This window comes from Palaemon carinicauda, chromosome 21, assembly GCF_036898095.1.
Source record: "Palaemon carinicauda isolate YSFRI2023 chromosome 21, ASM3689809v2, whole genome shotgun sequence".
NCBI classification, from domain to species: domain Eukaryota; kingdom Metazoa; phylum Arthropoda; class Malacostraca; order Decapoda; family Palaemonidae; genus Palaemon; species Palaemon carinicauda.
This window is the reverse complement of record NC_090745.1, coordinates 26,952,129-26,966,051: the sequence shown is the minus strand read 5'-3', so window position 1 is coordinate 26,966,051 and position 13,923 is coordinate 26,952,129. Positions and strand designations below refer to the sequence as shown.

Sequence of the window (13,923 nt, the reverse complement as noted above, 5' to 3'; positions counted from 1 at the left end):
CTGGAGATCCACACTCTCTATGCATCTCTTAGGGGCATGATTGTTCACAATCATCCCCATGTGCTGAGTGCATGTCGTAGTCTTTTGCAGTGGCAGGCATATTCTTTGAAGGGGAGGAAGAGAGCTAAGCCTTCTCTAGTGATTGTTTGGGAAACTCCCAAGATAACACTTTCATTATTATTATTATTATTATTATTATTCTTGTCTACATCTTTTCCCACTTTATGTGGGGTCAATGTTTCTGGTCAGGTTTCTCCATCTACCTCTGTCCCACACCTCATCACCAGTTAATCCCTTTGATCGCAAGTTATCCTTGATACAGTCCACCCACCTTCGCTTTGGTCTCTCTCTCCTTCTCGTTCCCTGTACCTCCATTTCCATCTCTCTCCTCCCAATATACTATTCATCTCTTCTCATCACATGACCATACCGCCTCAGTCTACTTTCTTGGATCTTATCTGATATTTATTATTATTATTATTATTACTAGCTAAACTACAACCCTAGTTGGAAAAGCAAGATGCTATAAGCCCAAGGGGTCCAACAGGAAAAAAATAGCTCAGTGAGGAAAGGAAATAAATGACACAAGAAGTAATGAACAATTAAAATAAAATATTTTAAAAACATCAACATCTAAATAGTTGTTTCTTATACAAACTATGAAAAGACTTACGTCAGCCTTTTCAACATAAAAACATTTGCTGCAAGTTTGAACTTAATGAAGTTGTGCTGATTCAACTACCCGATTAGGAAGGTCATTCCACAATTTGATCACAGCTGGAATAAAACTTCTAGAATACTGTGTAGTGTTGAGCCTCATAATGGAGTAGGCCAGACTATTAGAATTAATTGCATGCCCAGTATTACTACCAGGATAGAACTGTGCAGGAAGATCGGAATGTAAAGGATGGTCAGAGTTATAAAAAATCTTATGCAACATGCATAAAGAAATAATTGAACGATGTGCCAAAGATTAATATCTAGATCAGGAATAAGACACTAAGGAAATCTTTCACTTTCGTTCCCTCATCGAGTGTGACTGGTATCTGCTTTTGTGCATACGCCCCTGGCTTGATCCACTGGTAGTATGCGGCAGGAATGCGGAGACCCTGCATTTATTTTCAGGTTCTGGTGGCATGAACCCCATCAGAAATCAAAGGCTCTTCTATTGTTGTACAGACTACCAACGATAAGTTAGACTTGAGGAAGGCTTGGGCCTTCTTAGGTCTGACACACAGGCCCTGTATGATTATGTTAAGGAACTGGTAGGTAGGGCTACCTTGCTCCTGGTGTACCCAGTGGTGGTGCCCCATGAGATCCCGAAGTCCAATAGTTCTGGAAGGTGTGCCCTTCTACACCAGTGCCTCCGACAGGAGAAAACCCCAGAATGTCAACCTCCTCCTTGTGATAGTTTCCCAACATTGTGGTTCCTGTTGGAGCAACAAAAGTGGTTTTTTACCTTGGGGGAGTCATCATCAATGGTAGCTCAGAAGTCAGACTTCTCTGCATGCAGAGCCTTAGGCAAAGGTTGATGAGAGGAAAAAATGCGCATGTTCTCCTTTGCCATCTGGGATGGGTTCTGTTGCACCTTCTAAGAAAAGAAAGAAGTTCATGATGGCTAGCATAGTCAAAAGGAAAGGGCTCCTTACAACACACCTCTTTCAGGGGTGGTAGGGGGGAACACCCAAGTGGTTTCTGCAGTGCCACGACCCCATGTATCGTCATACAGGGCTCGGGTTTCCCCAGTTAACCCGTTAGCCAGGTGTGCCAGTGGTTTACAGCTCTGTATACCTTCTGTAGCCCAGGTGATGGAGGGCCGTGGTTGTTTAACTTGTATGTTGATGGAGTGGTGAGAGAGGTGAATGCTCGAGTGCTTGGACGAGGATTAAAACTGGTAGACGAGAATGACCATGAATGGGAGGTAAATCAGTTGTTTGTGGATGATACTGTACTGGTTGCAGACACAGAAGAAAAGCTTGGCCGATTAGTGACAGAATTTGGAAGTGTGTGAGAGAAGGAAGTTGAGAGTTAATGTGGGTAAGAGTAAGGTTATGAGATGTACGAGAAGGGAAGGTGGTGCAAGGTTGAATGGAGAGTTACTTGAGGAGGTGGATCAGTTTAAGTACTTGGGGTCTGTTGTTGCAGCAAATGGTCGAGTGGAAGCAGATTTACGTCAGAGAGTGAATGAAGGTTGCAAAGTGTTGGGGGCAGTTAAGGGAGTAGTAAAAATTAGAAGGTTTGGCATGAATGTATAGAGAATTCTATATGAGAAAGTGATTGTACCAACTGTGATGTATGGATCGGAGTTGTGGGGAATGGAAGTGATGGAGAGACAGAAATTGAATGTGTTTAAGATGAAGTGTCTAAGGAGTATGGCTGGTGTATCTCGAGTAGATAGGGGTGAGGGTGAGAACGGGTGTAAGAAATGAGTTAGCAGCTAGAGTGGATATGAATGTGTTGAGGTGGTTTGGCCATGTTGAGAGAATGGAAAATGGCGGTCTGCTAAAGAAGGTGATGAATGCAAGAATTGATGAGAGAAGTACAAGAGGAAGGCCAAGGTTTGGGTGGATGGATGGAGTGAAGAAAGCTCTGGGTGATAGGAGGATAGATGTGAGAGAGGCAAGAGAGCGTGCTAGAAATAGGAATGAATGGCGAGCGATTGTGACGCAGTTCCGGTAGGCCCTGCTGCTTCCTCCGGTGCCTTAGATGACCGCGGAGGTAGCAGCAGGAGGGGATTCAGCATTATGAAGCTTCATCTGTGGTGGATAATGTGGGAGGGTGGGCTGTGGCACCCTAGCAGTACCAGCTGAACTCAGTTGAGTCCCTTGTTAGGCTGGGAGGAACGTAGAGAGTAGAGGTCCCCTTTTATGTTTTGTTTCATTTGTTGATGTCGGCTACCCCCCAAAATTGGGGGAAGTGCCTTGGTATCTGTATGTATGTATCTTGCACAGCCTTACTCTACAGCTCTGGTTCCCTATAGATCTGGAATCTGAAACAATTAAGCTCTGGTTTTTGGAAGAAGCTTTTGAGTCCGTTGTGGATAATCCAATTTCTAATCACAATGCCTGAAAAATAGCTTATGACAGTTTGTGCTTCCTTATTATTCACTCCAATACACATCAAGTGTGGTTCCTAATTGGTTTGTGTTCAGTGCACAAAAAATCATTACAGTTAGTTTATTAACTGTCAAATTATTTATGTGTAGGGAGCTGTACAAGCATGAAATAATTAAATGCTTGACGAGTGGAAAAAGTTTTATGTTGCAATATATATTAATTTTAAAACAACAAAATACAAATATTGTATAATACTTAATATTTATTATTTTGATACTACACCCATGTTCCGTATTATAATTTTAACAACCTTGTTAACTAAATATCTTAAAACATTTCCCTATTTTAAAGGACTGGTTTATATAGGTAGGGGAAATGCAAATTACTTTGTTAATTTTTGGTTTTTATTACCAATAATATGCCTTTTATTCATAATGATGTCAAATGATGATGCAGCATAAAAAGGATGACAAAATGTACCAATTAAGCATGTTTTTTTTTACAGTGTGCGTCCTCCTAAGAAATCATGGAAAAATATCACAAATCTGTCTGGTGGTGAGAAAACCCTGTCCTCTCTCGCATTGGTATTTGCTCTTCACTACTATAAGCCAACACCACTGTATGTTATGGATGAAATTGATGCTGCATTGGATTTCAAAAATGTTTCTATTGTTGGAAATTATATCAAGGTGAGTTATATGCATGGACAGTTTTATTTTCTATAAACTAATCTACCAACTAAAGTGAAAAGGTTTTAGATATCGTCTCTAAGTATTGGTAGTTTTTTCTGTGTAGCATAAGTTGGTACGAGTAAAGAATAACATTGAAGCACTATTTATTCAGTCCTTTATCTGGAAAACATGGTTGTGTTCATATTGGCAAGATTTTTATGGTCAGTCTGTGGTCTGAATCTCATATTAAAAATTAACTAATTAGTTAAATGGGGAAAAAAAACTTACCTTGAGGATAGCCTTCTCTACTTTCACTTGGTTTATATTTACTTTAGTGCTGCTTTTTACCATGTCAGATACAATGCCCTTGTTTTCAGACTTAAACATATGGGAATTGATGGGTCATTTCTTAGTTTTATTATTAAATTTTTACCTAGTTGTGGATGGAAACCATGGTGGCTTCAGAAATGTAATCTGGTTTTTATTAGGATACTTTTCTTTATCCATTACTTTTTATATTAGATTATATATGAGTTGGATCGATAGTATCTGTACCGATAGTACTGCATTGGTCTTTTTTGTGATTACCGGTATCAACCACTGTCATGACACCATGAGTACAGTATCTGGTATCGGTACTGGCCAATCAAAAAATGAGCTCAAATTGCCAATACTCCGATACTGTTACTTTGGTTTATTCGAACATCAAAGATTTTCTTTTTATTATTTTTATTATTACAAACTAGGCTAAAACCTGGGTTGGAAAAGTAAGATGCTGTAAGCCCAAAGGCTCCAACAGAGAAAAATAGCCAATTGAGGAAAGGAAAGAAGGAAATACATAAACAAGAGAAGAATAGATAATAATAAAATAATTCAATAACAGAAACATTTAATTAGATCCTTCACATATAAACTATAAGATCTTAAAAAAAAAAAAAACAGATGGAAGAGAAATGAGGTAAAACAGCATGCCCAAGTGTACCTCCAAGGAAGAGAATTCTAATCCAAGACAGTGGAAGACTGGATAACAATCATTTGATTTTAGAATGTCCTCTTAGAAGAGCTGCTTACCATAGCTAGAGAGTCTCTTCTACCGTTAAAAAGAGGAAAGTAAACCATTACATTGCAGTAGTTAACCCCTTGAGTGAAGAACAATTGGTTGGTAATTCCAGTGTTGTCAGTTGTATGAGGACAGATGAGAATTTGGCAAGAATAGGCCAGTCTTTTCAATGGAAGTGTAGGCAAAGACAAAATGAGCCAAAATCAGAGAGAGGAATCCAATGTAGTACTGTCTGGCCAATCAAAGGACCCAATAACTCTAGTGGTACTATCTCAACAGGTGGCTGGTGCCCTGGCACTCCTTCTACCTTTTGTTCAGATTAAACGATAATGATTGGTACCCGGTAATGTAACTCTGAAACCAGTTCATGTGAGTGATGTGACTAATGTGTTACATCCTACTTAGCCTTATATATATATATATATATATATATATATATATATATATATATATATATATATATATATATATATATATATATATATATATATACAGAAGAATTTGTTTATTTGTGAATTATTTTTCTTTCTATACTACTTCATCTTCAACCCGATAAAACATAAATATTATAAGTTCTGTAAAACAATAATTAGCTGTACAATAAGTTGACAAACTAGCGTATCTTCGAATATGGATGTGGGGAAAAGGGTGGAAGTGAAGTTGCCAATTTTGCCCTTTTTTTTTTTTTTTTTCAAACCAACTGACAATTGATCATAATTCATTCTAGCATAATAATATTTCTTACCTATTACTAATGGAGTCCTACCACCAAACTGGACTAACTTTGGATTTTGAATAGAATACAGTAGTACCTTGAGATACGAGCTTAATGCGTTCCGGGACCTGAGCTTGTATGTCAATTCACTCGTACCTTGGATCAATTTTTTCCATATAGCGAATTTTCAAGCAAAGCGAAAAATCTATTTTTGGGTGAGATAGCCATGTCGTCCTGATGGAAGATTCCTTTAGGCAGTTTTCTAAGGGATATTTAGCTACAGTGATACTCCCAGAGAATTGACCATAGGTCTCCAGAATTCTAACTCCTGGCGCGAGTATCCCTTAAGAAAATTCTTAAGGATATCGCATAATGTCAGGGGACGTATTTCTTGATACGACACATGGCAATCTTCACCCCGAATAGAGTTTTCGCTCTGGGGGGGAAGAGTGGCGAAAATGAAGGGGAGCCGTCATCAAGGTTACCCGGCGGATCCCCTTCCTGTACTACTACAGTGCCACGCATGGCAACCCATTCCTTGTTGCAATTAAGCATGGATGGCTACTGATAGAGTAGTTTCGGGTGGGGATTGTTACATATGTATACTCCTTTTCTTAGAAAAGGAGGGCGGGTCCATCAGAATGACATGGCCATCTCACCCAAAAATAGATTTTTCGCTTTGCTTCAAAATCCATTTTTTGGGCTCAGCCATGTCGTCCTGATGGAAGCTTACCAGAGAATTACTTGAAAGTACTATATCTGTGGGTTTGTATAAGTGCCTTAACCTTGATTCAGCTTCTATATGGTCACCCAGACCACATGAATATATGACGCTACCGTTATTCGTCATATCTGCTAAGCTTGGAACGAGCTTAGGGCTTCCTGCCCCCTGCAGGGAAACTGTCAACTCTGACTATAGAAGCGAAAAGGTTTGTATACGTCGGAACAATTGCAATTAACTTACCATAATTATGTTTACACATATAGGCACATTCAAGTGTTTACATTATTTTTAGGAAAAATAATTAAGAAACCCTGGCTAGTTTTATTCAGCTACTTATGGGGCGAATAAGAGGCAAATATATTTTTTATATTTATTTATATAGACAACATAAATATATCCTTTACAATCAACATTCTAAAGGTACATATATATTTATCACCTGTAAGGGAAGAAATATATTATTAAAACATTGCCACTCGAAATCATTGTAAAATTAAGATAATTTCACTGTAAATGTTGGATGAGTTTGAACACTGCGGTATACACACGGCACTGGTGTTATTGGTTTGATTCTACACCTATAAAGAACAGTCCCAGGGGCACCAGGGTGACCCTTAATTAGGTATTACACTGAAAGGTGTTAACACCTTTTCACCCAAAACTGTAAAGTCCCAAAACAGTTCACTGTTCATCGCAGCACTAGACGACAGGTTTTATAACACTACCTGCCGCCACCACAAAGTGTTTCAGCTCGTGCACTTGCTTCGCATAATGTTTATAGAAGACTCTAGAGGATTTCCAACCTGTGTATGAGGAAGGTCTATCAAAGTCCATATACTGAAAAAAGTTCAGCGAGGAAGCAATTTTTCTCAGATCATGACCTGCGGGTGTACTGTCAGGGTCCGCTCTGCGAATAAAGTAGGTGAGCTTCGCCCTCAGTTGTTTCAGGGATAAGTTTGATCCTGAGGTTTCGTCTATGAAGAGCTGTCCTCCCTTGAAGTCAGAAGTTCTTCGAAGATAGACCTTTAGACACTCTACTGGACATAGAGAGACATCTTCCTTCAGAGGGCAGATTCTCCAAGGACCCCACCTTTTGGTAGGTAGCTCGTTTTTGGGGAGAAAGGTAGGATCGCGAAAAAGATTCAGTTCTCCCAATTCTGTGAACTGAATATGGCCCTCGTCTCTTGATAGGGCTACTATTTCACTAATTCTAGCCCCTGAGGCTATAGCGTAACAAAAATATCACTTTTTGTGTTAGATCCTTTAGGGTGCAATCTTCATTGTTCAAGTTCGAAGCATAGTGCAAGACTTTGTCCAAAGACCATGAAATGGGCTTCGGAGGGGCTGCTGGTTTAAGTCTAGCGCATGCCTTTGGAATCTTGTTGAAGATTTCGTTCGACGGGTCCACCTGGAATGCGTATAGAAGAGGTCTAGTCAAAGCTGACTTACATGTAGTTATCGTGGTGGAAGCCAAGCTTTGTTCGTGAAGGTGGATGAAGAAGGACAGGCATAAGTCCATCGAGATTTCCGTCGGCTTTTTTGCTTTAACAAAAGAGACCCACTTCTTCCAAGATGATTCATATTGTCTTCTCGTTGATAGAACTGAAGACAATATGAATCGTCTTGGAAGAAGTGGGTCTCTTTTGTATTCTTCTATAAAGTCGATACTGTCTTTCGAGACCCCAAATCTTTTCTTGACTGCTAAGGCGAGAAAATCATGAGATGAAGGTTTTGGGTTCTCAGTGATGAAGCGAAGACAGTCGACTTCTGAACCAGTTGGGATAGAACTGGGTTCGGTAGAGGAAACAGCCTCAGCTTCAGTTCTATCACCAGAGGGAACCAATTGCTCTTGGGCCACTTGGGGGCCACCACTGCTGCTGCTGTTCCCTTGAAGGATCTTAGTTTGTTGAGGACCTTCAGCAGAAGGTTTGTTGGCGGGAACAGGTAGATGGGAGTCCATCTGTTCCAATCGAGGGACATGGCATCCGTCGCTTCTGCCCAAGGGTCCTCGTATGGGGCTACGTATCGAGGTAGTTTCTTGTTGTCGCTCATTGCGAAGAGGTCGATCTGCAGTTCTGGGACTTTTTCCAAGATGAAGGAGAATGAGCCTGCGTCTAGGGACCATTCTGACTCCATCGGCTTTAGCCTGGATAGAGCGTCCGCCGTCACATTGCGGAACCCTTTTAGGTGAACTGCTGATAAGTGCCATCTTTTCTTTCTTGCCAAGCGAAAGATGGCCAACAGCACGTGGTTGATGTAGGGCGATCTCCAGCCTTGTCGGTTCAGACATCTCACTATCACTTCACTATCCAAGACCAGCTTGATGTGGGCTGATCTGTGAGGGGATAGCTTCTTCAACGTGAGGAGGACTGCCATGGCTTCTAGAAGGTTGATGTGAAAGGTCTTGAACAGGGATGACCAGGTCCCTTGAACTTTCCTTTGATGGGAATGACCTCCCCATCCTTCCGTCGAGGCATCCATGTGGATGATTACCGATGGTTGAGGTGGTTGTAAGGGAATAGTCCTTGCTAGGCTCTTGACCTTCGACCACGGTCTCAGAAGCGATTGCAGTAAAGTCGGTATCAGTCTCTGTAGATCTCTTCGAGCGTTTGATGCGTATCTTCTCCAGACTCCTGACGCATCCTTTAGTTGTGCTCTTAGCACTGGGTCTGTTACTGCTGCAAACTGGAGAGAGCCCAGTACTCTTTCCTGTTGGCATCTTGAGATCCTGTTGGATTTCAGTAGTCTCTTGACAGAACCCGCAATCTCTCTCCTCTTCTTTGGTGGAATGGAGAGGCGGTGTGACTGTAAGTTCCAATGGATTCCCAACCATTGGAACTCTTGAGCTGGAGAGAGGCAAGAAGTTGATCTTGAATCCCAGATGTTCCAGGAACTGGATCACTTTTGTGGTTGCCTGCAGACAAGCAGTCTTGGATGCTGCCCACACTAGCCAGTCATCCAGGTATGCAGCTACCTGAACGCCTTCTAAACGTGGCTGTTGTACGACTGCGTCCGCAAATTTCGTGAAGATCCTTGGGCCTATGTTTAGTCCAAAGGGCATGGCTCTGAAGACATACTTTGTCTTTTGTAGCTTGAATCCTAGGTAGGAGGATAGGGGGCGACTGACTGGAAGGTACCAGTAAGCATCTGCCAGGTCTATTGAGACTGTGTACGCCCCTTTCAGTAACAGTGTCCTTTTGTGTTGTAGGGTTAGCATCCGGAACTTGTTCTCGATGAACTTGTTGAGTGGAGACAAGTCTAGAATGACTCTGAGTTTGTCCGAGTCTTTCTTGGGAACACAAAACAGCCTTCCCTGGAATTTGATGAACTTTGCTTTCCTTATAACCTTTTTGTTCAAAAGTTCTAAGGTATATTCTTCCAGTAGGAGGGTGGAGTGTTGGAAAAACTGAGGAAATAAAGGTGGAGATCTGTTCCATTTCCATCCTAGTCCATCCTTGATTAGGCTGTGGGCCCAGGTATCGAAGGTCCAACGATCCTGAAAGTGGAGGAGTCTCCCTCCTACCTGGAGCATCTCATTGCTTAGATGGTCCAGAGGGTTTGCCAGCCTGACCACGTCCTCCCCTACCTCGTGAGGGGTTTCTTGAGGAGCCCCGTCTAGATCCTCTTCCTTTCGGGCGAAAGGTAGTGGTGTGCCTCTCAAAACATGGGTTAAAGGCTGATGACTGGGCTACCAGCTATTGAGGCACCACCTGGAAAGTGGTTTGTGGTTGAGGAACCACTTGAGTCACCGTGGTCATGGTGACTGTGGGATGTTGCACAGGTCGAGAAGGTAGTCTTGACTTCTTCATCTTCCTCTTAGGTTGGGGACCAGCATCAGGGGAAGATTTTCTCTTAGCAGAGATGCCCCACTTTTGGAGAAGATTCCTATTCTCTGTGGCGGCTTTGGCGACTACCTCTTGGACTACTTCCTTTAGGAAGAGGTCCTTGCCCCAGATACAGGAAGTGATCAACTTCCTGGGTTCGTGTTTAACCGTTTCATTGGCAAACACAAATTCCCTGCAGGCTCTCCTGGCCTTCACAAAAGCATACAAGTCCTTAACTAGGGTGGCCATGTGCATCTTGGCCAGAACTGTGTACATGTCTGGGGTGCTAGAAATGCCTGCACACATCTCCATGCAGTTCTGGAGGGAAAGAGAGGCGGCTACTCTCTCCTTTGTCTCCTGTTCTCTTCTCAGGAGAAAGTCCGACAGCTTCTCGAGGTTCTCATTGAACGGCTGTCCTGCGATGTCTGCGTCGAGCTTCGAGACTGAAAAGGTTAAGTGGACCTCGTTACAATCTTTCTCATCTGTGGTCAAGGCCAGAGACAGTGGCCTACACTCCTCTAGCGTAGGACATGGTTTGCCTGCATCAATTGCCTTCAGCACGCTATGGAGAGCTTTCGACAAGAAGGGGAAAGCTTTTGATGAAGGAGCAAGAAAAGTAGGGTGTTTCTTGCTCAGCACAGAAACTTTGGAGTTGGTATACCCTGCCTTCTTCAGGCTACTCGTCAGGAGAGCCTGTGCCTTGTCGTGGTCAAAAACCATGACTTCCTTGGGTTCCGTCTCTTCCTTAGACGCCGGCTCACTCTTCAGCCGGATGAAACATTCCGGGTAAGCCGAAAGGTTTGACCAGAATTGGATGTCGTCCAGGAGGATGGCCCCCATCTTTTCCGAAATGTAGAGTTTCCCATTCATCATGGGCATGAACTCTGCAGACCTCCAGGGATTGGTTTCGGAGCATGGTGGCAGGTCAGACACTTTAGGTCGCTTGTAAGACCCACGAGAAGTGACTATGCGGGTTGCTTCACAGAATTCCTTCCTCATATCTACGTTTTCCTTACGTAGAGAGTCCACTAGTTGCGTGATCTGGGCCATAACCGCTTGGCCCAGTGGGTCTAGTGGAGTGGTTGGAGCCGAAGAAGTTGACGGCACAGGCTGGAATGCCGACACAGACAGAAGAGGATCCTCCGCTTCTGTCGACTCGAGATCTTCGTCTTCTCCAGGTGGTTGGGCCACCTCTTTGTCAGGATCCTCTTGAAGGAGATCCTTTTCGGTGTCTTGAGGACATGTCTGACATCCTCTCCTGATGGATGTCCATGCCTTTTAAAGCCTCGTTGATATCGGCCTCAATTGCAAGCTGTACACAAGGAGGCCCGGGTCATGCCTGAGGTACAATGGCATCAGCTGTTGCCTTCGGGAACAGCAAGCTTCTCAATAACTCGCTTAGTAGGTACGGTCCCGTAGAGTTCTTTTGGAACCCTCGTACCCACTTCCTAAGCTTTTCCCTCGCAGCATCCCTCGACTCCGTCGACTTGGGATCGCCGAAACCCTCGGTCTTCAAGGCCGAGCAGACGTTGCAATCCTTGGGATCCCAATATCTCAAGGTTTCAGTTGCGATGGAGCAGGGGGCATGAGACCTGCACATGGAGTGACCACAAAAGTTCTTACTCTTGTGGTTGCAGTAGATGACTTCACACTCCACCTTGGTCTCCTCCTGTAAAGAAAGAAAAAGGTGAAATGAGTGGGGTAATTTATCACACTGATAAATTATGTTCATGCATAAAATTAGCACTTATTATTATCATTATAGCTTAGGATAGTAAGCTAGAAAGAAAATAGGAAAGACACATATCTGTGTCTCCAGTCCAGGCAATTGCTGTGACCTTCCTCAATATTAATATTTAGAATTTCCTTATTAGGGAAAACTAGAGTGGAAGAGCTCTAATCTCTAGAGCTAAAGTTAGTGTATACTAGCACTAACCCTTCCATAATGGAATATTAATATTGTAGGGTAAGAATATCAAGTTCTGATGACCCATGGCTCATCAAGATATTAAAGGAATACAGTACTTCACTTCAACATTATAAGTGGTCTCAACAATGGACTTTGAAAGGACACAAAAAATATGTTGGAAAAATATACTACTGTATATTATATACTATAGTTTTAAATATTTAACTTAGCCGGTGAATATATAGCTGCAACTCTGTTGCTCGACAGACAAAAAACTGTACAAAAAACTCGCCAGCGATCGCTATACAGGTTGCAGGTGTGCCCATCAGCGCCAACTGTCGGCCAGATACCAAACTCCATGTAAACAAAGACTCAATTTTCTCTCTGTTGACGTGTCGACAAGACGTACTTTACTCGCTGTTGAAACCTGGAGTTTTTCCCATCATCTTTGGTGAAGTACTATATTCTGGTTTTGAGCTTTCGCTGTGCAGGGTTTTTCTTCAAATAAATCCTTGAACTCTTTTTTTGTATCGGATTCATTGTTGATGACTTAGATCGTTTTTTGGAATTTTCCCTTGACCAATTCAAAATGGCTGACCTTTCACAAGTTCCCAAGTTTAGAAAATGCAATGCTAGGGACTGTTCTAGGCGTCTTCTGAAGGCTTCTCTCGACCCTCACACTGTTTGTTCCAATTGTCGGGGTAAAACCTGTCAATTGGAAGATCGGTGTGAGGAATGCGTGGGCCTTTCGGAATTCGATTTTATCAAATTTGAAAAGTACACACGCAGGCTAGAGAGAGATAGAATTAGGAGAAGTTCTTCTAGGTCGATAGATTTTTCCTCTCCTCATGCCCCACAACCTATTCCTTCCCCTGTAGTGGTTGTTCCTAACCCCCCTCCTAGCACTCAGGAACCATCGATGGCTGACATAATACGTGCTATCCATGCCCTGGGGGAGAGAGTTGAGTCCCTTGCAAGTGACCGCAATCAACTCATGGCGGATGTTAAGGAGCTAAAGTGCCAAAGTGCCGCGGGAAGTGATAAAGTGCCTAGTGAAAGTGTTGTGAACAGTGTTGCGCTTGAGGGTTCGTCTGTTCGTGCCTGTCGTCCTCCTAGTCCGGGACCTCTTGCAAGCTCCCAAGCCCAGGGGAGAAGCAATGTCGTACGACGCATGGGTTCGAGAGGCCTTGATCAGCGAACAGACGTTCCCTCCATGGTATCAGGCATATCTCCCCAAGATCGCCCCTACCTACGTAAGACGAGAGAGCCCGTTTTTACCTCGTCGTCTGAAGGTGTTTCTCGTAAGAAACTTTGGACCAAGGTCTCACGACCTTTAAAGCGTAAGTCGGTCCCTTCAGGACAAGTCCAACGTCCCGGTTGTAGCCACTGGGTCAGTTCGGACTCGTTGCCGTCATCTGATGACTGCTCACCGCCTAAGAGAGGCAAAGCGGTACCGCTTCAGTCGCTAACCCCGTCTGTTGCCGCACCTGCTCCCGTGGACCCTAAATAGGCTTTGCTGCAAGACATGCAGTCCAAGCTTACGTCCTTGATGCAGGACTTTCATGCGGAGAAGGTTGCTGCTGAACCTTCTGGCCAACAACCTTCCAAGCGATCGGTTGTGCGTCCTATTGACGCTGAGGTAACCTTCTCGCGTCTACCAGTTGAGGTGGTTCCTCCACCGATGCGACCCAGTGTGGGTTGCCAGCCGCACGTTGACGTTAAGCGACGCTCGGAGGTGGTTGTTGACGTTCAGGACGTTCAACAATCATCAGAGGTGACTTGTTTTGACGCGGTGCGTCAACCTCCGCAACCCGGTGTGGTTTCAACTGCACAACCCAGACGGTCTAGACAGTCTCGGGTGGACGCTGTGCGTCCTCGCGCTCCCATGGTTGTTGACAGTTCACAGACTGTGCAGCAGTTCCATGACGTTGCGTCTGGCTCCGTCACGCATGCACCAGTGCGAC

General features: G+C 43.5%; 1 protein-coding gene across 2 annotated transcripts in view; it reads left to right on the top strand.

Annotated features, from left to right (window-relative positions):
* The window catches only part of glu (structural maintenance of chromosomes 4-like protein gluon), a 134,272-nt gene that overhangs the window by 106,978 nt on the left and 13,371 nt on the right, over positions 1 to 13,923 (top strand). For both annotated transcript variants that reach the window (XM_068344913.1, XM_068344912.1), the window contains exon 8: positions 3,562 to 3,745. In XM_068344913.1, the coding sequence (XP_068201014.1) occupies positions 3,562 to 3,745 (184 nt within the window). The remainder of the gene's footprint in view (positions 1 to 3,561; positions 3,746 to 13,923) is intronic.